The sequence below is a fragment of the Lepidochelys kempii genome, chromosome 5, assembly GCF_965140285.1.
Source record: "Lepidochelys kempii isolate rLepKem1 chromosome 5, rLepKem1.hap1, whole genome shotgun sequence".
Taxonomy (NCBI): Eukaryota; Metazoa; Chordata; order Testudines; family Cheloniidae; genus Lepidochelys; species Lepidochelys kempii.
Window position 1 is genome coordinate 42,778,571 of NC_136384.1, and position 22,564 is coordinate 42,801,134.

Here is a 22,564-nt window from a genome sequence, read left to right on the forward strand (position 1 = left end):
AAATCTATTTGCATTTATTTCTATGATTTGACATTTAATAAATGCATACACTATATTGGAATGTCATATATACAGACTAAGGGAGAATATTTGGCATATGATGATATGGTAGAAAGGATTTATTAGCATGGATTTGAGATGGCCATGTTATACCCAAGTGCAAAGCCAGAGATCGGTTGGGCAGATAATCCAAAATGAGGACTATTAAAACTTGATATCACACCATCGTATGTTTGGATCTGCCATCTTTTACAGAGAAACCATTTGAGAGGTTTCACAGAGTCTTTAGAAGTATGTTAGTACTAAGGCTGGAAAGCCAAGATAGATTAAACCTGTAAAGCCAAATCACTTTAATGACCATGAGCTAACTGAACAGGACTTGGAGGAAGGGGAAAATGTAATTTAATTTTTTACAATCCTCTAAAAATTAGTGCTGTGTCCATCAGTACGTGTATACTGCACTTTTTTTCTAGCCCTGATGGTGCCAGATGTAGGACCTTGAATTTGTTACTGGTCCAGAATGAATATTGCCTATCCTGTATCTTATACTGGGATAACTTTGGAGGGAAAGAAAAGGGTGCAGATTTAAAAAAGAAAAAGGGGGGGGGGAACCCACTCAGAGATTTGAAGTGTTCAGTAGTCCCAGAATAAGGTGAAGGTGGAGAAAGTATAGAAAGGTTGGGAATGTCGAACATAAGAGAAGAAAAGAATGATAGAAGAAGAGGAGGGAAGGAAGAAGACAAAATAACATAGGAAAAGACAGACCGAGAATGGAGAGGAAAAAGAAGATAAATATTTACCCAACATAGAAAAGTCATATTGAAAAAGACAAAAGAGAAGAATCATGGTGGTAGAAAGGGAAAAATAAAGTTAAGGAAGTTAAAAAAGAAAAGAACAAATGCCAGGGAGAAAAAATTCTACCTAATAGATACTGTTCATGCAAAATGATACAGTTGTGTTAAAAAGGATGGGAGTGTGAAATGGGTGGGGATAGAAATTCTCCTAGAATCAACCTAACCTGGCTGTCTCTTCTCTCTACTGATCTTTATATTGAATAACATTCTTCCTATTCTATTTCTGCAACCCATTTTTTCCTGTTTTATGCAGACTGGGACCAGTACTGGAAAACTATGTTCTGATCACTGTTCTTTTAAAAAAAAAAAAAAAAAAATTGGAAAGGCTTTGGAAAAGAGCTAGAAAAATGGTTTGAAGTCTGGAAAACCTTCATTACATTGGGAGATTTAAAAAGCTAAATCTAGTTCGCTTATTCAAGAGAAGGTTAAGAGGTGATTGATCATGGTACCTTTAATTGGAACCACTTACTTAAGGATATAGTGGATTCTCGATTGCTTGATGTGTTTTAAATCAAGATTGGATATTTTTTCTATAATATATGCCCTAACTGAACCAGAAGTTAGGAACTTTGATGCAGGAATTGCTGGATGAAATTTTGTGGCCTGTGTTATGTAGGAGGTCGATGCTTTCTGGGTGTAGAAAATGCAAAAATTAAGATTGCCTGTCCACACATTGAATGATTGAAGAAATGCAAGAGAAAACATTAATACAATGTTACATTTTATAATTTAAACACACAAGAATAGGGTGATCCAAAATCTTGGTTCCTGTAACATTGTAACTAAGCTAAATTGTGTATACATACAAAGGTATAGATTTAACAGCAGTATATTGTAAAATTAAATTCTGTTTATTATAAAACTGTCTTTACAGTAAAATTCAAATAGCACAATCATATTTTTACCACAGGAATATTTAAGAATATTAACTGAGCAGGTGTAGTTTCTATATTGCATGCCAGCAATATGGACCAATTAGTGCAAATTTAATTTTGTATTAAACTTCACACTCTCGTTGGGATGATAATATGATGTATTAATATTTTACAGTATGTTCAAGGATGTCCAGTTGCTGTATGATTCATAATTCTGCTTTTCCTGACATTTCTGTGTGTTAATTCTTTGCTATGACATTGTAGTAGCAGAGTTTTTTAAATGGTATACTGTTTTGAAAGAGGTGGGTCAGTCTAATCAAATTTTAAACGTGGAAAACTGTGAAAAAGTTCACTGTGGACTAGGTATAATAATTAGATGAAATACTATGTATTTAATTTCGATGGTTTATGTATTTTTTTTCAGTTGTTTCTTTTCTGAAGTCTCAAGGTTAAATGTAGTATTTATTCTCTAATGTTGTTTGCTGCAGGAGTAGATCACACAATAGATCACTCTCTAGTCAGAAGGATAGGCGTAGATCCAAAAGTCCTCCCAAAAAACGTTCCAAGTCTAAGGAAAGGCGGAAGTCAAGAAGTCGTTCTCATTCCCGGTGAGCTTTCTTTGCTAACAGTTGGTGTTACACTTCTTATTACCTAGTTCATAGCTTCTGGAAAAACCTTACAAAATGTAGACTGCAGGTGAAAAATAAAATCAAGTTTGTCTCTAAGCTATTCTGTCTTGAATTTTCAAATTATTTCTATTTTATACCTTTGTGATATCAGTTTCATGGCTGTAGAAATGTGGAGACTTCCATGGTGTTTGAAATAATGTTTATTTCCCCAAGAAAAAGACTATGCAAAATAAGTACTATGGTTACAATTTTCAAACTGGGGTCCCTAAACTTATGTACTGAGCTTCCTCAACTTCCACTGAAGTCAATGGTCACTACAGTTGTTCAGCATCATTGAAAATAAGGTAGTTTTTAGTTAAATGCCAAACTTTAGGCAACCAAGTCTGAAAATTTTACTCTACATGACAAATTGAGCCATGGTGTAAGTGGGCACAAACTATCACTCCAAAGTTGTTGCACTGGCTTAGACTAGGGTTGAATTTGGTCACAAATCAGCAAGTATTCACAAAAGGGACATCCACCGCGTGTATGTTAGCTCTGCCAATTTTCTAGTTATTTCAGGTTGGTTGTTTTCCCTCCTATAAGTAAAACTATACATCTTTGTGTTATGAAATGTTTACTTGTGACCAGCCTAATCCAAATCCAGTTATTCATGTTCAGTCTTCTTGACTATCCGGTTTGGCCAACTACAGGATTCCATCAAGCTAATTCTTCATCTTATTGAACAATAGCATAATTCGCATACACAGGCAATCCGTCACTCTGGGATGGACTATTGAATTATCCACATCAACAGATACTCATGAGGGCAGCTTACTGGATAGAGTTTTGGCGCCAAAGTGGTCTGTAATGTCCTGCCTCCATCTGGCAGAAGCATCTTTCTATATTCTACCTCAGGGGTTCTCAAACTGTGGGTCAGGACCCCAGAATTGGTCAAGACCCCATTTTAATGGGGTCGCCAAGGCTGGTGTTGGCCCTGGGCCCCAACAAGTCTGAAGCCCAAGCCCTACCACCCAGGGCAGAAGCCCTTGGGCTTCAGCTTTTCCCCCCATCCTCCCACCTGGGGCAGCGGGGCTTGAGTGGGCTCAGGCTTCGGTCCCCCCTCCTGGGGTCATGTAGTAATTTTTGTTGTCAGAAGGGAGTCACGATGCAATTAAGTTTCAGAACCGCTGCTCTACCTCATGCATTTAGGGGAGCTTCAGACTTGCTTTTGTAGGTAATTTGGCCTCTTCTCTCCCCATGACACACACTCTTCCTCCAGCGTTTCAGAGAGCAATGCACCTCACTGCTGGAATTGGTTGGGCCTGATCCATTGATGATTAGCTCCTTCTGGCCTCAGGATGTTGGCGCTCCCCTGCTCCTGACCGGTTCAGCCTTTCTGGATGTATGTCCCATTGGTGGGAGCAGTGGTCTTCACAGGCTCCGCACCAGAGCCTTTGGCCACTGGATCTTGATCACCTGAAGGCCTCTGTGGAAAGAGTTTTGACCAAACACCGGCTCTGGTAGAGAAAGGTAGGGATAGTGGGGCACATGGCTGGACTCTGTCTGAAGGGAGCCCTAGCTACACTTATGAGCCTCCTAGAATCAGTCTCCTACTGGTGGCCAAAGCAGCTTCATCTTTCCCAACCCGTCTAACTATCCTGGGCGTTGCAGACCTATTAATGGCCTCATCTTATTGTGATCTCTTCTGGCATTTAGCCTCACGGAGTTCTTACTTATCCTGAAATTTCAGTGTACTTGATTTGAGATATTTATGCAATCACATAAGCTTTTCACTGGGTCCCTTTTTGGAGGGATCATCCCAAATGAGCCCCACAGCCAAGAGAAACCTTCAGATTTCATCTGACTCGTAAACAAAAACCACCAAAACAAAACCACCAAATTCTGCAAGATGGAACAATTACTTCCAAAAGCTCGGTGGCTAAAAGATTGGAACATTTTCTGAACAGTGATTATGATGCCTCTTCAGCAACCTCTGCTCTCAGATGACTACTCCTCACCAGAGACTTTCTGATTCGGAGATCATTTTGTTGTCAAGACATCGACAAGTTCTAGGTGTTCTTGTAGAACTTGAGAGGATGAATCTGTGGGAACTTGGGTACTCCAAGCAAATACTGGATGTATTCCTCCAATCCAGGGAGGATTCTATGTCGCAGGCCTACTAATGTGTCTAACTTGTCTTCAAAAATTGATGTGTTGAACATAGCCTTGGCTCATATTCAATAACTGTCCAAATTAGTCGTCTTTGATAGATTAAATAAAGATCTGAACCTCAGCCCCTTATATATCCATATGGCTGCATTATGAGCCATCTCAGCTGGGAAGGGAAAGTTTGTGTTCAGACTTTCTTATTTGCAGGTTCAATAGGGCAGTAGCAAAATTTCATTCTCCAGTCAAAGCTTCCGAGGCCAGCTGGAAGCTGAATTTTTTTGGCTGAACTAAAAGAGCAGCCCTTGGAACCAGGGCGTGCTTCCTCATTTTCTTTTCTTTCTATCTTGGTTCTGTCCCAATTCTTCTCATTCTAGGGAAGTTAAATGTCTGTCAATCCATTAATATTAGTTGGACAGAACAAACTCGTTCAGGAAAAAGATCATGCTGGCAAAACCAAAGGCCTCATAGCTCCAAAAATAACCATCTCCAGCTGCAAAAGAAACCACCTGCTGGTGGCTACAAGTAATAGATGTCTTATAAAAAAGATGGTAAAATCCTTCATTCTACAAAATCCACTTCTCACACATATTGAAATTGTTTGTTACAAAGAAATGTGCAAATCAACACCCTGGACATCTGTCCGCTCTCTCAAAAAATATTGCAATGTGGATATCCCATTTTCCTCAGGTATAGTATTTAGTCATTAGGGTCTACGGTCTGCCATCCTTCCGTGAGCCATATATTTCTGTTTTCTTCCTCCCTTTCTGCATTTTGGGTAGCTTGCCAACTCCTAATAGACTAATCCAGACTGATGAATTGCCTCTATATGAGAATAAGACAACGTTGCCTTTGCCTGTAAATTTGCCCTTTTATAACAAAGAATCCATCGGTCTGTATATTTTTCCCTCCTTTGTTAATATGTAACTTAACTTCCCTTGTTTAAAGTCCAATAACAATTATCCTGGATTTGTGGCACAGTTCCAGGATATAGATATAGATATAATGTGTGTGGTAGATTAGTTTAGGACTAAAACTATAGTTTTATAGTTTGAGCTTCTTTTGTGAGTTCCTGAGGATGTGGTCATCCTATAGCAGGGGTTCTCGCAACATTTTTGGTGGTCTCAGAGTGTGGCCACCAACTCTTGCTGGTAGCCCTTACAATTTTTCCTGAAATACTTATTACCTTGAGGGAAGAAAATTAAATATACACATCCAAATCATTGTACTTTATTTGTGTAGGGTTTCTTTTTTGCAGACTCAATAAAAATAATGTACAGTTGTGTCTATTCTTTACTGGACCTAACCACAAATAGAAACACTGTCCTATAGTCCATCCTAGGGTGATGGATTCCCTGTTATGAGAAGTAGCAGAGGGGTAGCCGTGTTAGTCCACAAAAACAAAACAAAACAAAGCCATGTTAGTCCACAATCCACAGAAACAATGAGGAATCCGGTGTCACCTTAAAGACTATCCGATTGATTTGGGCATAAGCCATACAACTGAAGAAGTGGGGTTTTTTTAACCTACAAAAGCTTATACCCAAATAAATCTGTTAGTCTTTAAGGTGCCACCAGACTCCTCCTTGTTATGAGAAGAAATGTTTAAAAGCCAAGTTTAAAAATTTCCCACAATATGCTGGAAAGTCTACTTCAGCATTCAGGTTCCTACAAATGTCCATAGACTGTATACTGCACTTATTCATAGTCTGTTCCTATGCTATAATGTCATTAGTCTAAAGATTAATTGTTTTTTTTCCTTTCTTTTTTATACCTCTGCCTTCAGCAGCTGCAGGGGAAAAAAGCTAGATTGTTAGGAATGAGGTGGGTGGGAAATTTACATTTTGCATAGTTGTGATTATTTTTGAAAGAGAGAGTTATGAGTTTTGTTGAGTGTTTATTAGTAGGGTAAAGGAGTGAATTCAGCTTTTTATTAGGGTCATTTCAATGATGAATGAATGTTTCTTTTTCGTAGGGACAAGAAAAAAGACAAAGAAAACAAAGAAAAGGTCAAGGAAAAAGAAAAGGTCAGAGAGAAGGACAAGGACCGAGACAGGGAGAAGGAGAGAGACAGAGATAAAGAAAAAGAAAGGGAGCGGGACAGAGACAAAGAGAGAAATAGGGACAGAGATAAAGAAAAAGACAGGGACAAGGACCGAGAGAGGGATAGAGACAAAGAAAAGGAGAGGAACAAAGACCGGGAGAAGGACAGGGACAAGGAGAAGGAGGTAGTCCGGGACAAGAAGGAAACAGACCTGGAGAAAGGGGGGGACAGGGACAAGGAAAAGGATCGGGAGAAAGAGGGGGACAGGGAGAAGGTTAAGGAGAAGGACAGGGAGAAGGACCGAGAGAAGAAGGAGGGTGACAAGGAGAAGGACAAAGACAAGGAAGGGGACAAAGAGAAGGAACGGGAAAGAGAAAAAGAGAGGTCCAAAGAGAGGGATGATAAAAAGAAGAAAGAGAAGAGATCCAGAACACCTCCCAGAAGCTACAGTTCTCTAAGAAGATCTCGTAGTTCCAGCAGGTTTGATTCTGTTTGATAATTTTGCTATGCTAGTTCTTAACCTGTCAGTACAATGAGATAACACAAAACCTAAATACTATGCATCAGTATTGCGATGTCATTTATTAAGAAGATAGTTTAATTTTCTGTGATACTGTTCTCTCTAAATTGATTCTGGGGAGAAAACCTTGAAGCTTTATTTCTCTGTCCTACTCTTTTTTTTTTTTTTTTTTTTTTTTTTATTTCTGTTCAGAAATTATTACATGTTTTATTTCACCTCCAGGGAAAGGAACATTTATTACGTTTAGCTTTATGACATAAATAATCAGCAGGAAGTTTGGGTTTTTTTATGTCCCATGTGAGATTAACATAGAACAAGACTGACAAAAGTTGGTTTCAGATTTAGCCTCCTACTCTGGTCCTTCAGTTAATTGGATGATAGCTCTTTTTTGAGGTGGTTGCCTGCTTCAAGACACACTCTTGGGATGAACCTATATTGTACACATTTGTCTGTGAGGCAGCGTGCATGCTCCCTTGTCCCACCAACCATTTGGTCTCTAGGTTATATAGTTCCTCAGTTACTTCTATCCACTAGAACCTCATTGCATTGTTCCCTACAATGCTAAAAACTGCCAACAGAGAGCAGAGGAATATTAGCTGTTTATCTTGTTCTACTTAGCTTTTATTGTAGTTTAGTAAAGTTAGTGTGAATTAGCATTGTGCAGTTTAATCCTGTTGTTTTATTTTCATATTTGTGTCAAGGGGATCTTCCTTTGGAACTGAGGACTGACACATCTGGCTTCTGTGGTACCCTTTGTGTAAAGCCAAGATGTACATGGCAGACTAATTGACACAATGCTTCCTATACTTTAGTGAAACTTGTCTATCTGAGAGGTTCTCTATAGTGCCACTTTCACCTGAAGAGGTCAGAGGGATTGATAATCTAATTTCTGATAGTCTAGCTCAGAAGGACTCTCCATCCACATCAGAAACAGGTCCTTCTTTTTTTGATGAAGGCCAAGTTGAACATGGATTCCAAAGTGCAAAAAGAGACCAGTCAGTTCAGGGACTAAGAAGAGTCAAAAAGGGAAAGAAATGTCACTCTTCTTCTGAATTCTGTAAATTGGACATACTGAAAGAGGCCATCAGTATTGAGATACTTCTTTGTGCAAAAAAAAGAAAAAATACATCCTCCTCTGTCTGAGTACTTGAAAGGGTCTGGTAATGCTGACGATGCTGCTGGTTTGAGGCAAATCTCGGAGCCTTCCCCATACTTCCCTATTTAAATAAGCGGGGAACCAATTATGAATGTGCAGAAATTCCTCTTTGGAACAGTTTTGTGTGGACTGCCATCTCTGAGGAAGACTGAGGATCATCGTGGGAGTTCTCATTTCCATGAGGATGTCCCACTTGCTCCCTTGTTTCTGTCAAATTTGGCACTGGGAATAATGGTGTAGACTACTGTATCAGGATCCAGACTAGACATTGCTTGACCCTTTTCACTCAGTGAAGGATCTGTTTCAGACTATCGCCTAATCTTGTTCTTTGCATTGTCGTGTTAAGCCCTACTATTCAGGATGGCCGCTAGGGAGCTGCGAGTAAGAAGCTAAGAGTCTGTGTAAAGAGGAAATAAAGACAGTTTTGTATTCAGGGTATCAAAAATGAGATCAAATAACAACCCAACAAATCCCTAGAATCCAAGAATGTCAAAGAATTAGTCCTAAAAAGTCAGAATAAATCACTGATACAAGTCTGAAGGTTCAGGCAGGCTATGCTATCTTTTATAGGTCTGTTATTTGTGTTTTGTGGTGCTTAAGGAAAAGTTTGGATAAAGGTTTTATCATCCTTCTGTTTTCAGAAAGGGGGAATGTAGTATTAGTTTCCGTAGTGAAGATGCAGCCTACCCCAACATAAGGAATTTTTCTGTCGGCAGAGGAACACTACCTTCCCAAATGATATCAGCTACATCAACTGAAGTGTTGTTCTGTCAACCTAGCTGCATCTGCACTGGGGGTTATGTTGGCATATCTACTTTGATCCCCTTTACCGACGTAGCTATGATTCTACAACTTTCAAGTGTAAACCAAGCCTTAGTGTAGAATCATAGAAATGTAGGGCTGGAAGGGACCTCAAGAGGTTATTTTATCCACCCCCCTGTGCTGCGGCAGTAATAAATACACCTCGACTATCCCTGACAGGTGTTTGTCTAGCCTGTTTTTAAAAACCTCCAATGATGGGGATTCTACAACCTTCCTTGGAAGCCTATTTCAGGGCTTAACTAGCATTATAGTTAGAAAGTTTTTCCTAATATCTAACCTAAATCTCCCTTGCTGGCCATTTAAGCCAATTGTTCTTTATGTCCACTGAGGGTAGGGCAAGAAGTAATCAATCACTGTCCTCTTTTTATAACAGCCCTTAACATACTTGGAGATTATCAGGTGCTCCCCTCAGTCATTTTTTCCCCCAAGATAAACATTTCCATGTTTTTAATCTTTCTTCATAGGTCATGTTTTCTAAACCTTTTATCATTTTCGTTGCTGACTTCTGGATCTCTCATATTTTCTACATCTTTCTCGAAGTTTGGTGCCCAAAACTGGACACCCCATTCTAGCTGAGTCCTCACTAGTGCTGAGTAGAGCAGGAAAATTATCTCTCGTGTGCTACATAAAAGACTCCTGTCAATACTCCCCAGAACGATATTAGCCTTTTTTGCAGTTGCGTCACATTTTTGGCTCATGTTCCGTTTGTGATCCATGATACCCCCCGATCCTTTTCTGTAGTACTACTGGCTAGCCAGTTATTCCAATGTTGTTGTATTTTTGCACTTGATTTTTTTCCTTCCTAACAGTAATACTTTGTACTTGTCTTTATTGAGTTTCATCTTGTTAAATTGGAGAACTGATCTAAAATCATCATTTTGAATTCTAACCCTGTTCTCCAAAGTGCTTGCATACCCTCCCAGCTTGATGTCATCCACAAATTTTACATGTAGACTGTTTACTCTATTATCTAAGTCACTAATGAAAATATTGAGTAGTACTGGATCTAGGACAGACCCCTGTGAGACCCCACTAGATACATACTCCCAGTTTGACCGCATGCTATTGATAACTTTCATGAGTATGGGCTTTCAACCAATTATGCATGCACCTTATAGTAATTTCATCTAGACTCCATTCTGTAGTTGGCCTATGAGAATGTCATGCAGGACTGTGCTAAAAGACTTACTAAAATCAAGATTTATCACATATACAGCTTCCTCTCTATCCAGTAGATGATTAAAACCCTAAAGAATGTAATTAATTATATAGGTTTGGCATGATTTGTTCTTGACAAATCTATGTTGGCTATTCCTTATCACCGTATTATCCCCTAGGTCAGGGGTGGGCAAACTATGGCCCACCAACTATTTTAATCAGGCCCTCGAGCTCCCGCTGGGGAGGAGGGTGGGGGCTTGCCCCATTCCAGTGCTTCAGCCGGGCAGCAGGGTCGGAGGCCTCTCCGCCTGGCTCCTGGAAGTGGTGTTATGGCCCCCCTCTGGCTCCTATGCATAGGGACAGCCAGGGAGCTCCACTCTGCATGCTGCCCCCGCCCCAAGCACCTCCCCCACAGCTCCCATTGGCCGGAACCACAGCCAATGGGTGCTGCAGGGACAGTGTCTGTAGACGAGTCACCTGGCCACGTAGGAGCCAGAAAAGGGACATGACGCTGCTTCTGGGAGCCGCTTGAGGTAAGCACCGCCCAGAGCTTGCACCCCTGAGCCTCTCCCCACACCCTACTCCCCAGCCTGGAGCCCCTCCTGCACTCTGAACTCCTCATTTCTGGCCCTACCCTGGAGCCCACACCCCCAACCAGAGCCCTCCCCCGCACCCCAACCCCAATTTTGTGGCCTGCCATACAATTTCTATTCCCAGATGTGGCCCTCAGGCCAAAAAGTTTGCCCACCCTTGCCCTAGGTGCTTACAAATTGTTTAATAATTTGTTCCTGTATCTTTCTAGCTATGGAAGTTAGGCTGACTGGTCTAAAATTCCCCAGGTCCTCTTTGTTCCTTTTTAAACATAGGTACTATGTTTGCCCTTTTCCTGCCCTCTGGGACCTCATTTCCATGAGTCTCAAAAATAGTTGCTAACAGTTTTGAGACTGCTAGTTCCTTAAAAGTATCATAGAGTGAATTTCATCATACCCTGCCAATTTGAATACATCTAATTATCTAAATATTATTTAATCTCTTCTTTCTGTATTTTGCCATGGGTTCCTTCCTCCTTGTTGTTAACATTAATTGTGTTAAGTATCTTGTTACAATTAACCTTTTTAGTGAAGACTAAAGCAAAATAGGCATTTAACATATCAGCCTTCTTGATGTCATCCATGTGCTCTCCTTCTCTAAGTAGTAGACCTACACTTTCCTTTGTCTTGCTATTGCTCCTAATGTATTTATAGAACCTCTTGTGTCCCTTGCTAGGTGTAATGCATTTTGTGTCTTCGGGTTTGTCTACGCGACACAGCTTTTCGCGACACAGTCGTGTTGCTAAAAGTTGGGCAGTGTAAACCTGTTAGTTGGCACTTTTGCCAACAAAATACTTCCACCCCCTACAAGCGGGGTTTGCGTTGTCAACAGGAGAGCACTCCTGCCGACAACGAGCAGTTTACACTGCCACTTGCCTTGGCAAAACTTTTGTCTTTCGGGGGGGTAGGAGGGGAGGCTTTTTTGAGCACCTGTGAAAAGTTTTGTCATTCAGTTGGCAGTGTAGACAAAGCCTTAGCCTTACTGATTTTTGTCCTACAGTCTTGTGGTATTCTTTTGTACTCTTTCTTAGCAATTTGTCCTTGTTTCCTGTTTTTGTAGACTTAAAGAGCCCTTGATGGAGCCATATTGGCTTCTTACTATTCTTTTAATCTCTCCTTTGTATTAGGATAGTTTTCTGTTGTGCCTTTAATATTGTCTCTTTGAGAAACTCCCAGCTCTCCTGAACTCTTTTTGTCCTGCTTCGTCAAATTTCTGAAATAAACCATGATAATTTTTGTTCTGAAAAAATGCCAACAGGAAGAGGGCATCCATTTTGATATAACTTATACTCTAATTTAATATTAAACTAATCTTTAGATCTAGTTAATTTATTCTTGTTTTATGCCTGGTTCATTGTACGTGCAGTCGGGGAGTTACGAGTATTCAGCAACACCCTGGATCAGATCCTAGAATAGCAACCTTCGGTAGCTCGTAAAAAACCCTACCAAATTCTCATTTAAATAAAATGTTAAGAATCTGACTTAATCTGAATTTCCTTTGTTTGTTGGATTTTATTGGGCTTCAACCTTCCCATACAACTATTGTGTCCTATTTTTTTTAATACAGCATTGTTTGTTAACAATAGCATGTCATCCTTTGAGAAGTAATAATAATAGAAATGTTTTAATCCATATTAAAATGTTCCCTGTCATGATTTACAACAAACACCTCTGGGACTGATTCTGTGAGGGTCTGGGTCCTCTGGCTCTGATCCCACAAAGCACTTCAGCTCATGCTCAAGTTTAAATACACTACTCACTACTCACATGCTTAAAATTTGTGCACATACCTAAGTGCTTTCTTTGATCAGGGCCAGAGGAATCAGCATATTTTACAGTTGAGCTTCAGAACACTGTAAGGAATGCAGCTCCATGCAAGGTAAATGTTAGTGGTTTCATCAGCTCCTGTAGAGGAAATTTAGATCTCCAAACTCAAGACAAGATAGTTAAAAAGCTTTTTTCTCATGCCCCTTTAAAATGTATGTATTTGTAATTCTTAAGGTATGTGTTCTAGTAATAGTTTCTTTCGTTACTTATCAACTCAGCTGATAATTTAAAGATTCATGTTTAATAATAGTAATTCTTGGCTCTTACGTTGAAGGAGGAACTTTTCTTATATTGCAAACTCTTCAGAGGAGGGACCATAGGTGACCCTGGCCCCGCTGAGGTCAATAGCTTCTAGTACAATGAGGTCCTCATCCTGGGCTTTATTGTAATGACAATAGGTGGTAATAAATTTAACTCTATCAGGTGCCCATTATCACCTGATAGAGGTGTTTGGGCTGAGAAGGTAAATTTATTCTCTTCCAAAATGTGATATAGCAGAAATCTGAAGAAGCATAATCTCCTTCTGCCACTTCCCTCTGCCATGCCTCCTCCCACAAAATTCTCACATACAGAAAGCTTTAAATTTCTTGACTTGTGTAATATATGTACAATCAGTGAGACATACACTTAGTAGTGGCCAGCATGTTGCAGGACATTAACAGTGTCAACGAGCTGTCATGCCAAAGAATAATGTTAAGAAACATCTGTTTTCTTAGGCCATTATCTAATGTATTGTGCATCTTCATTGCCTAATTTTGAACTTCTTGGTCTTACAGAGAAAGACGTAAGAGGAAGAGTAGAAGTCCTTCCAAGTCTCCAAAATCATCCAGAACATCAAAGAGAAAGTCCTCTCGGTCTCCATCACCAAGGAGGTGGGATTTATAAATATATTAGAACTAAAATAGACAGCTAAAAAGGAAAATCTTGAATGATCTTTCTCCCATACTGAAATTTCATTAGCTTCCCAGTATCATGCAAAAAAATTTGCTGAGGAGATTTGGATTCCTTCTGGGCAGTTCTTTTTTTTTTTTTTTTCTCCAGCATTTGTAAGAAGCTTTCTGCCTGTCTTGTATGTAAATGACAAGATCAGCCCTCTTTCTCCAAAACAGAATCTTAGGTGGAGAATCTGGGAATATGGAAAAAAACTTGTTTGGAAACACTGTTCTCATCAGTTCATCACCCCTGCCTGAGTCTCTTTTATTACGCTTCTGTCACTTCAGATAATTTCATTTGGTCAAAGTGATTCAAGTCTCAGTTCAATCTTGTATTGATTTATTATTTTGGAGCTGTTTACATTCTCTACATCCAAATCGATCAAAGATCCTTATTGCTCTGTACACTGTCCTTTGTCAATTCACTCCCCTCTTTGTATATTTTTGAAAATTAAATTCTTCAGCTCTTTTGAGTGAGAAAATTGACAGTGTTTTGCATTTTTACAAATATTTAATCTCTTCTCTCTTTTACCCATTCTTTTGGAAAGTCTCACAGATGTGGGTCTGGTGTGCAACTTAATGTTTTGATAGTAATTCTAGATCTAATTGGAGATTAAAGGAATCAAACTGCAGTTACTGATCTGCTAACCATTAAACTCCTTCAGTCAGTTGTTCATAAGAAAAAGATTGTGAATTTACTTTCCCAAATTCTGATAGCTATTAAACAAAAGAGCAAATGATGAAAAACCTTATATGTATGAGCAGTTATTTCCAGATCAATGCAAGTGACTTGGGCGTGTAAGACAAATGACCTTTTTTTTTTAATGGATATAAGTATACAGTATACAGTACAGTACTTAATAATTTTTGCATGGTTGCACTTACGGTACATATGGATTTTGGATTTTTTTTTTAGCATTGTTAGCTAAATCATATATGTATTCAATTAGAAATGCTTCTGATCATTATTATTTGGCATGAAGAGATTTGTCCTTTCAGTAAATTCCACACCTGTACATCTTCAGGGTCTTTTAGAAATATGCTGTTTGGATGATTCAGAAAATATTTTTTTTAAAATAAGAAGCTGCGGAATTACACAGTCTCTTACGTAGGAACCACCAGTTGAAACACATTAGTGTTACAGTTCAGTACTGAAAATGAAGGGTTGATTCTAAGAATTACAGCTTTCTAAAGAACTTTTTAGTATTCAATTGGTTTACTCAATTACTGAATGTCTACAAACTTTCTTAAGCAGAAATAAGAAGGACAAAAAGAGAGAGAAAGAAAGGGATTCAAATAATGAAAGAAAAGAGAGAGAGCAATCCACATCCAAGAAAAAAAGTAGCAAAGAAAAAGATGGGAAGGAGAAGTCTGACAAAACCACTACTACACTGAAGGTAAGCACTTGTGAACAAGTGATGAACAGGAAAGTGACTGAACAGTAGAATTTGATTGATTCTTGACAAAATCTGTCCTTTCTGTCTTCATTCTTTGCTAGTTTGGACACTTAAGTATAGTTCCTGCCAGCAAGAGACAGGTGCTCCAAAAGAAAGTTAATTTGGCAGATCCATTAGACTAGGTTTCCCTACTTGAACCTTCCCAACTCTTCAGGTGCTTGAGTGGGTAGGTAGGGAGAAATGAGTGGGATGGAATAAAGAAATATCGGGTGAGGAGTGGGTTGGCTGCCTGTCTGTTTGAGCAGCCATACGGCACATTGTGTAGGCAACCAAAAAAGGCAGCTCAGTTGCAGAACTATGTGTCTACCTTGTACTTCCCTTCCACAGTGCTGCCTCCTGGTTCCCCAGGGTCAAAGGCTTGCTAGAGAACTCTACAAGGAGCAAAGCTGGAGGAGCAGGCTCAGTAGGTGGGTCAGGGAACAGTGGTATACGGATATTATTAGCAAAAATCAAGTGTTCAGACTGATTACCTTGTGAGCTTTTAATTTTAACATTTCAAAAGTAGCCTGTCCTTGAGAGAGTTGTAATTGTGGCTATTTAACTATAGAAGTGAAAAAGTGAGACTGCCAGTGTCCAATTTAAAAACTGACTGACTTTTAATTGCTTCCTCTACAGACTTCAATAATTATTTTATCCAAGAGCTATCATAAAAATGTAGTGGACATCTGAACAGAAATTTTGGTAAAATATTTAACCATTAAAACTAGAAATAGAGAGATCTAGTCCTGGTTTAAGAGGAAAACTCCGCAAAGTCTTAACTATGGAGTTGTTAGTGATATCTCTCTAGTGTTGTTGTTCTGTTTTATTTTACTTCTGAATAATTGTATATAGCAAAATATAATTCTTTAAGGCAAAGATTTCAAAAAGTGATTTTGGTGTGTTTTGGGTGCCCAACTTCAGACACCCTTAAATGGGACAGATTTTCAGAGGCTATTGAGCACCCGTGCTCTTAAAACTGGCCTCTTTAAGCTGTCTCCCATTGGGTATCCAGAAATGTAAACATCCAAAATCACCAGTTACTTCTGGAAATCTTGGCACAATACGGAATATTGTTGTTATAAAAATATAACTTGTTAACATTCTTGGTAGGATAAAGATCACACTAAAGGGGATGCGAATTCAGAAATTAACAAGGCAGTAGAAAATAAAGATACACAAAGGACAGATGAAGTCAAACTACAACAGAATGGGAACTGTCAACCAAATGAAGAAAACCTCTCAGTTAAAATGGAAGAGGTATAAAGTAACGAATGGACCTCTGACTCAACTGTGGGGTGAATCCAAAGCTTTTTATTTCCCTGAAAGAGGAAGAAAACATCAAAGCAATCTACTGAGCAGGTTGATATGTACTAGTAGCTCTTCCAATTCTTGTGATAGCTTTGTTGTCTTCTTGCTGGAAAGCAAGAAAGACCATGGACCAGTAATATATGCCATGATTAAGGCAAATGCCATCAGAACTATTCATCTGTGAGAATCCATGCATTTCCATGATGGCTGTATTATTTGTAAAATGATTTATGTTAACTTTTGCCAAGAACTGTTTCAGATAAGGTGAAATTGAAAGATGTAAACCTGCATAAGCTGAAGGTATGCATTGGAAGTTGTTAAAATATTGCTAGTTAATGAATTTTGTATTGTTTTTCCTTGTGTTTGTTTTGTTTTTTTGTTTTTTTTTTTTTTATTTCAATGTGTACTGTTTTGATGATGTGCTTGGACATGGTGCAAAAATATACACACTTTCCCTTGTAAATGACAGCTATGGAAAAAAGGGTTTTTACTTTAATACATAGTTTTGCCGTTATTGCGTTAAACGCCCACTGACTATTAAGTTTTCATTTGCTCACTGCTCGGATTCATTTTTTCTTATTTAAAGTCATTTTCTTATTACTATCCCTGAAATGAATATTTCTTTTAATAGTAGTTGAACAATGCATGTTACTGTCCTATTTATAGAAGGAACAACCACCATATTGTAGATAATAGTTTAGCTTACTGGGTTTCTTCCCCCTCTCCTATCCTCAAAAGTAAGCACATCTGTATAGTGGTATCAGAACTTCTGGTTTTGTTTTGAGCCATATTGCAGTGGGTCTGTTCAGCTGCATATGGTACAGGTGGTGTTATGAAAATCAATACCCTGTTTTCAAAATAGTATATGGGAGCACAAGCTAAAGCTTTAGTGCCTTCTTAAAATGTGGTATATTTTCTGGAACTTTATACGTGCTATTAATTTTCGGTTACATCTTACATAATCTCGATCGCTGTTCTACCAAAACCACACCAGTAGACAAGAATGTGAGTGGTTTGTCAGAAAAGCTGTGCTAGGTTCACTTGGTTCAAGACTGAAGCTCCATTTTTAAGAAGATTTATATAAATGAATGCAAAAGTGTAGTTTGGGGACCATCATACTATGAAGTATGGTAACTGAATACAGAGCATGCTCTAATTTCACCAAAATCCAAAGGGAGCTCTTTAAACTTTTTCTGTACATTGGATGGCCTTAATCATTACCTCTCAATCATCTTCTCTAATGTTGGTTGTGTGATGTGAAAGGAATTGTGTGCAAAGTTTGTTTGAAAAGAATAGTAGTTGAATTTACATTAGAGTTATATGGTAGAGATTCTATGTCCTTCTTGGATTCATTCTTTGGGGAGAAAGCATGTAACTGGAGAGAATGATACACTGCAAATATTTTGTCAAGTAAAAATGTGACTTGTGCTCTGAAGTAATCTCATCATTGTAAGATTTCTTAAAAGACCTTTAAAACTTGTTTAATACTAAAATCAAGTAGACTTATTTTTAATACAATGAAATACAATCAAAAGACTCAATTGCCTTACCTCATGGGAAGAGTTATTTCTATCAATTTTAAAAGCTAAGTAGTATATTAGTTAGTTACTTTCAATTTGATTTTCCTTTTTAAAGTTAATACTTACAGAAGCCTAAGTGTTTTATGGGGAATGAGAAGTTGCCCACTTTATAAGGTAATGAAACCCAGTTTGTGCAGCTGCTTAATCACTCTTTATTTTTGTTAGGATTTGAAGTATCTTGCCGCTGTGTACCATTAAAACTATAGAAAATGCTTTACCATGTAAAGTATAGATGGTCATTTTTGTGATGTTTAAGCCACATGCAGTTGGCTGGTGAACAGTTTATTCCAATAAAAGAATAACAAATCTGTATGCTTATAGAAAGACTGTGAAGGATCGGGTCTTGCAACAACAGCTGTCTTATTTATGTGTAAGTAGCATAGAGCAAAGATGGTTTGTATACTTGTTATCTTTGGTACCATTTCACTAATAAAATTAAGTATTTTAGAAGGAAGTTTTTGCATATATATATATATATATATATATATATATATATAATATGAAAGGAACATTTTTCATTGAATAGTCATCTACTTTTTCTCAGGGGGTTGCTTTGATTTGGAAAGTGCATGCCAGTAATATACATAGCATTTAGAAAATTAACTTTGATAAGATATCTTTCCTTGTGAGAAGTCAAATGGTTTTCACACATGGCTTCATAGTTTCAGATGTCAATGTTTATTTTGATTCCTATTGGTTGTTTTTCTTTCTAGTATTCTGAAATTGCACATCTCTATAATATGGCAGAAATTCATAAAAAGATTAGCTATGGTTGTCTAAGAACAATGCCTTTGAAAATTGGCAACAGCAGACTAGCAGTTTTACTTGCTAGTTGGAGTATGTGTTTCATAATTCAGCATATTCTCTTGTACTGTGGGATTTTTCCTAGAAAGCATGATAGTTTTCTCTCGCTCTGGAAAAAATAGAAATTGCTGTTTTCTTACAAGTCCTAGTTTTTCTGTTTGCTTTGTAAATATTTTTCATTTCTATTTTCAGTTTTTCTTTAAAATAATTTTTTATATTTTATTACTCCATTTTCCCTTCCCTAAAAGCCCACCACCAGGGAACTAGCCTCATCTAAGAACAGTGACTCTGCAGTGGGTAGATCATATTTGTAAGGCTGCTGCTTAGTAATACAGTTCATGCCCTGCTCCCCAAGGATTGTGTGCGTCAAGTATTCAATATATATAGCCTTCACTAGATGTCCAGTGTTTCCTTCATAGCAAGGTTGCATGCTGAACTGCCATGTTACATTGCATGTATTATCAGTCTAGGTAAACTAGCTGAAAGTGAGTGAAGCATATATTTTCAAGAACAACATATTTAATAACGGACAGATAAATATTTTAAATACGGTTTTATCTGAATCAACATTTGCCGTAGCTGAAAGGGTTGGTGAATCATAGTTTCACTTTGGGGCTTTTTCCACTCTGAAAAGAGACTGCAAAAATGGCACCTTTTTAATCCAACAAATCTGAATGTTTGTTCAGAATTATCTGCTAATAGTAGTGACTGATATTTTTAAACTTATTCTTGTAGGGGTGACACAGCTAAGAAAAAGTAAGCTGGATTCTATTTCAAGGTTGTTGTTTTTTCAAGTTCCAGGTACAGGTCTACACATTTACCTCTGTGTAAATCAATTGAGGTAAATAGGGTTACACAGATGTTAGGAAGGAAATAATTTGCCCTGTAAAGCCTTTTATTGCTGGTGAGAGTATTGGGGAAGGGGAAAGAAGATCCTAGATCCCACAATTCCATGGTTATAGTCACTTTTCAGGGTAGAACTCATAAATTCAAAATTTCATCCTTTGTGCAAAAATTCATGTGTTGTGTTTATCCGTTGTAAGACTTAAAGGTTTGAATTTCTGTACTTTTTACCTAAGCAGAAAATAATAAGCAAAGGCAATTTTGGTTGGTAAAAAAATTGCTCACATATATGTTCTCTTCAGAATTCCTTCATTTTTTCCGTTTATCTAAATAATACTTAAAAGCAGGTAGTTTTTGCCTCTTGGAGAAGCTATCTTCTACTTGGGTTTTACAACTGAAATATCGGGTTTGTTTTTGTTTGTTTTTTGTTCCTCTTATAACGAAATAGGATTATAGCTAACCCATTCTTATTTTGCTAGACTTTCTTCACAAAAGATGATGAAATCGTAGATGTCTGTGGTAGATGTTAGCCTAAAAATTGGGTTTCAGCAGTATAAACTATGAACCATTTTAAAATATCTGCACTATTACATGCAAGTCTGGGTATATGATGGACCTGATTCACCACATGTTGCTCCTCCAGCTTTACTTTAGTATAACTATTCATTTCATTGCATTTTCAACCAGGTTAAAATGGGAGTGACACAAAAGTGACAGGTTTCAGAGTAGCAGCCGTGTTAGTCTGTATCCGCAAAAAGAACAAGAGTACTCTAAGGTGCCACAAGTAACAGTGATGAATTGGACCTAGTGGGTCTGATCCTTCAATCTTGACCATGGTAAAACTCCCATTAAAATCAGCAGGTGCTCATTTGAGAAAGATGTAGTGTTCCTCTCCAAAATATGGAAACTGGATAGTTGAAATTCATAGACGTATGTCGTTTGTTTTACATTGAAGGCTTGTCTACATGTAACTCTTTCAGCAGCACAGGTGTGCCACTGAAGCTGCGCTGCTGTAATGCTTCAGTGTAGAAACTACTTATGCTGATGGGAGGAATTCTCCTGTCGGCATAGGTAATCCACCTCCCCGAGAGGCAGTAGCTAGGCTGATGAAAGAATTCTTCTGTAGACCTACTGCTGTGAGATGGAGACTTAGGTCAGCTTACCTATGCCATTCAGCAGTGTGGTTTTTCACACCCCTGAGCAATTTAGTTATTCCAACTTCTTATCTAGTGTATACCAGGCCTTAGTCCTACAATCAACTTATCTTCAGATGGCGATTATTTGATTATTGTGTAATCATGAAAAAAGCTGAGTCAGCCTCCATCTAATGTTTATTATATATTGAAAATGAAAAGTAAAGCATTATTTAAATGTAGTTTTGTGTGAGCTAGGCATCCCCTCAGTCACAAACATTTCATTCCAAACTTATCAAGAGCTCCTTTGCATACAATATTTATATCCTATTTCAAATCCAACAACAAGGAGGCTTGCCATCGCGTTTTCTGCACAGCTCGTTCTGCTCTAGGCATCTATCTATCATACTTAGATGGCTCTCATCCACAATCTGAGCACATCAATGTATGGTTTTTTCTTTTACTGCATTCCATAGTCAACAATTGAATAAGCTGGTCTTCAGATGTGTCAGCTACCTTTCCTCCAGTGCATCTTTTACATTCGGTATAAAGCACGACCCACTCAGACATTGGCCTGGTCTGAGGGGGAAACCATTTTACCCCTTTATACTTTAATCAGTTGTATTTGTGATGGTATTCTACAATTCTGAAATTGTATCAACTATTTCTCACAGACCGTTTTAAAGTGATCAATTCTACAATCTAAGCAGGTGAAAAAAAGCTTTGTCCCAATAAAGTTTGACAATTTTGTGACTATTGGGCTTTTACTGCAGGATGAGAGTGCCTTGTAAAAATGGACTGTAGCTGTTTACTTGTTTTCTGCTTTAGAAATCTTTATCCTATGATTATTTCTGAGAACACTTGGCCTGTTTTGATTGTATATTGTTTTAAAGTCAGTTCAGTGCCATGTTTTGACAGACATGGATACTGAAGTCTTTTGATCACAAAATAAGTATCACCCTGGCAGTAGTGGTACAATCTTTCTCACACAGATTTGTTGATGTGCCTCACACCTGACCTGAAAGGACTGCCTTTGGCAACAGTAAGAGCATAGCTTAGTCTTACCATCCATTCAGCCCTTATTGAGTGGTTTTCAGGATATGGAGAACTGTTCGCTACAAACTAGATTTGGGACAACTGATTCATAACTCAGAGGTCACAGGGCTTTCAAGTCAATGACTAATTAATTTGGCTTTGAACTGCTGAGTTAAGGTAAAAGGTTCATACATCTACATAAATTCTGTGATCCAAACAACTATTTTACTTTTTGTTTAACCAGACCAGTGTTGATTTGAAACAGTTTTATCACTTTCCTTGGTTTCTGGTATGTCCATATTTTCTTATTTTTCAGTTTTGCCCTATTTCCTTTGCCAACTGAATGCCAAATGTTGTCAACAGTACTTCTATATCTGATTTTTTTTTTAATGAGTAATAAGCTTCCCCCCCCTAGGAATGGAAGAACAAATTGTTCTGCTTTTGATTCTTGATTCACCATACTGATAACATAATTTCTTGATAATTATTTCATTCTTGCTATAAATGTATGTTTCAACCCTACTTGAAATCCACCAAGCAAACCATCTATCCAATTTCTTTATCTAGGCGTTTATATCAATTGCTTGTTGTGGTATCACAGAATCATAGAAAATGTAGGGCTGGAAGGGACTTCAAGGGGTAATCTAGTTCAGCCCCATGCTGAGGCCGGGACTAAGTACCTAAAACCTTAACTGCTGCAGAGACCTAGATTGGTGCTAATTCTGTGTCAGTGATGAGCAACTCATGAACTGCTGAAAAATTGCCAGTTCACAGATTCATAACTCCACTATTATTTAAACAAAACAACCTGGTGGTGGAGCACTAGAGATAGGTAGATAGTTATGCACAGTTCATTTCATTAATCACTAG

General features: G+C 38.1%; 1 protein-coding gene across 5 annotated transcripts in view; it reads left to right on the forward strand.

Moving 5' to 3' along the window:
- The window catches only part of SREK1 (splicing regulatory glutamic acid and lysine rich protein 1), a 58,448-nt gene extending 38,180 nt beyond the window's left edge, over positions 1-20,268 (forward strand). For 4 of the 5 annotated variants that reach the window (XM_073344095.2, XM_073344097.2, XM_073344099.2 and 1 more), the window contains 5 exons: positions 2,218-2,337; positions 6,482-7,030; positions 13,400-13,495; positions 14,808-14,952; positions 16,102-20,268. In XM_073344095.2, the coding sequence (XP_073200196.1) occupies positions 2,218-2,337; positions 6,482-7,030; positions 13,400-13,495; positions 14,808-14,952; positions 16,102-16,254 (1,063 nt within the window). In that variant the 3' untranslated portion in view covers positions 16,255-20,268. The remainder of the gene's footprint in view (positions 1-2,217; positions 2,338-6,481; positions 7,031-13,399; positions 13,496-14,807; positions 14,953-16,101) is intronic. The other variant, XM_073344096.2, reaches the window with a different exon arrangement.
- The last annotated feature ends 2,296 nt before the right edge of the window (positions 20,269-22,564 follow it).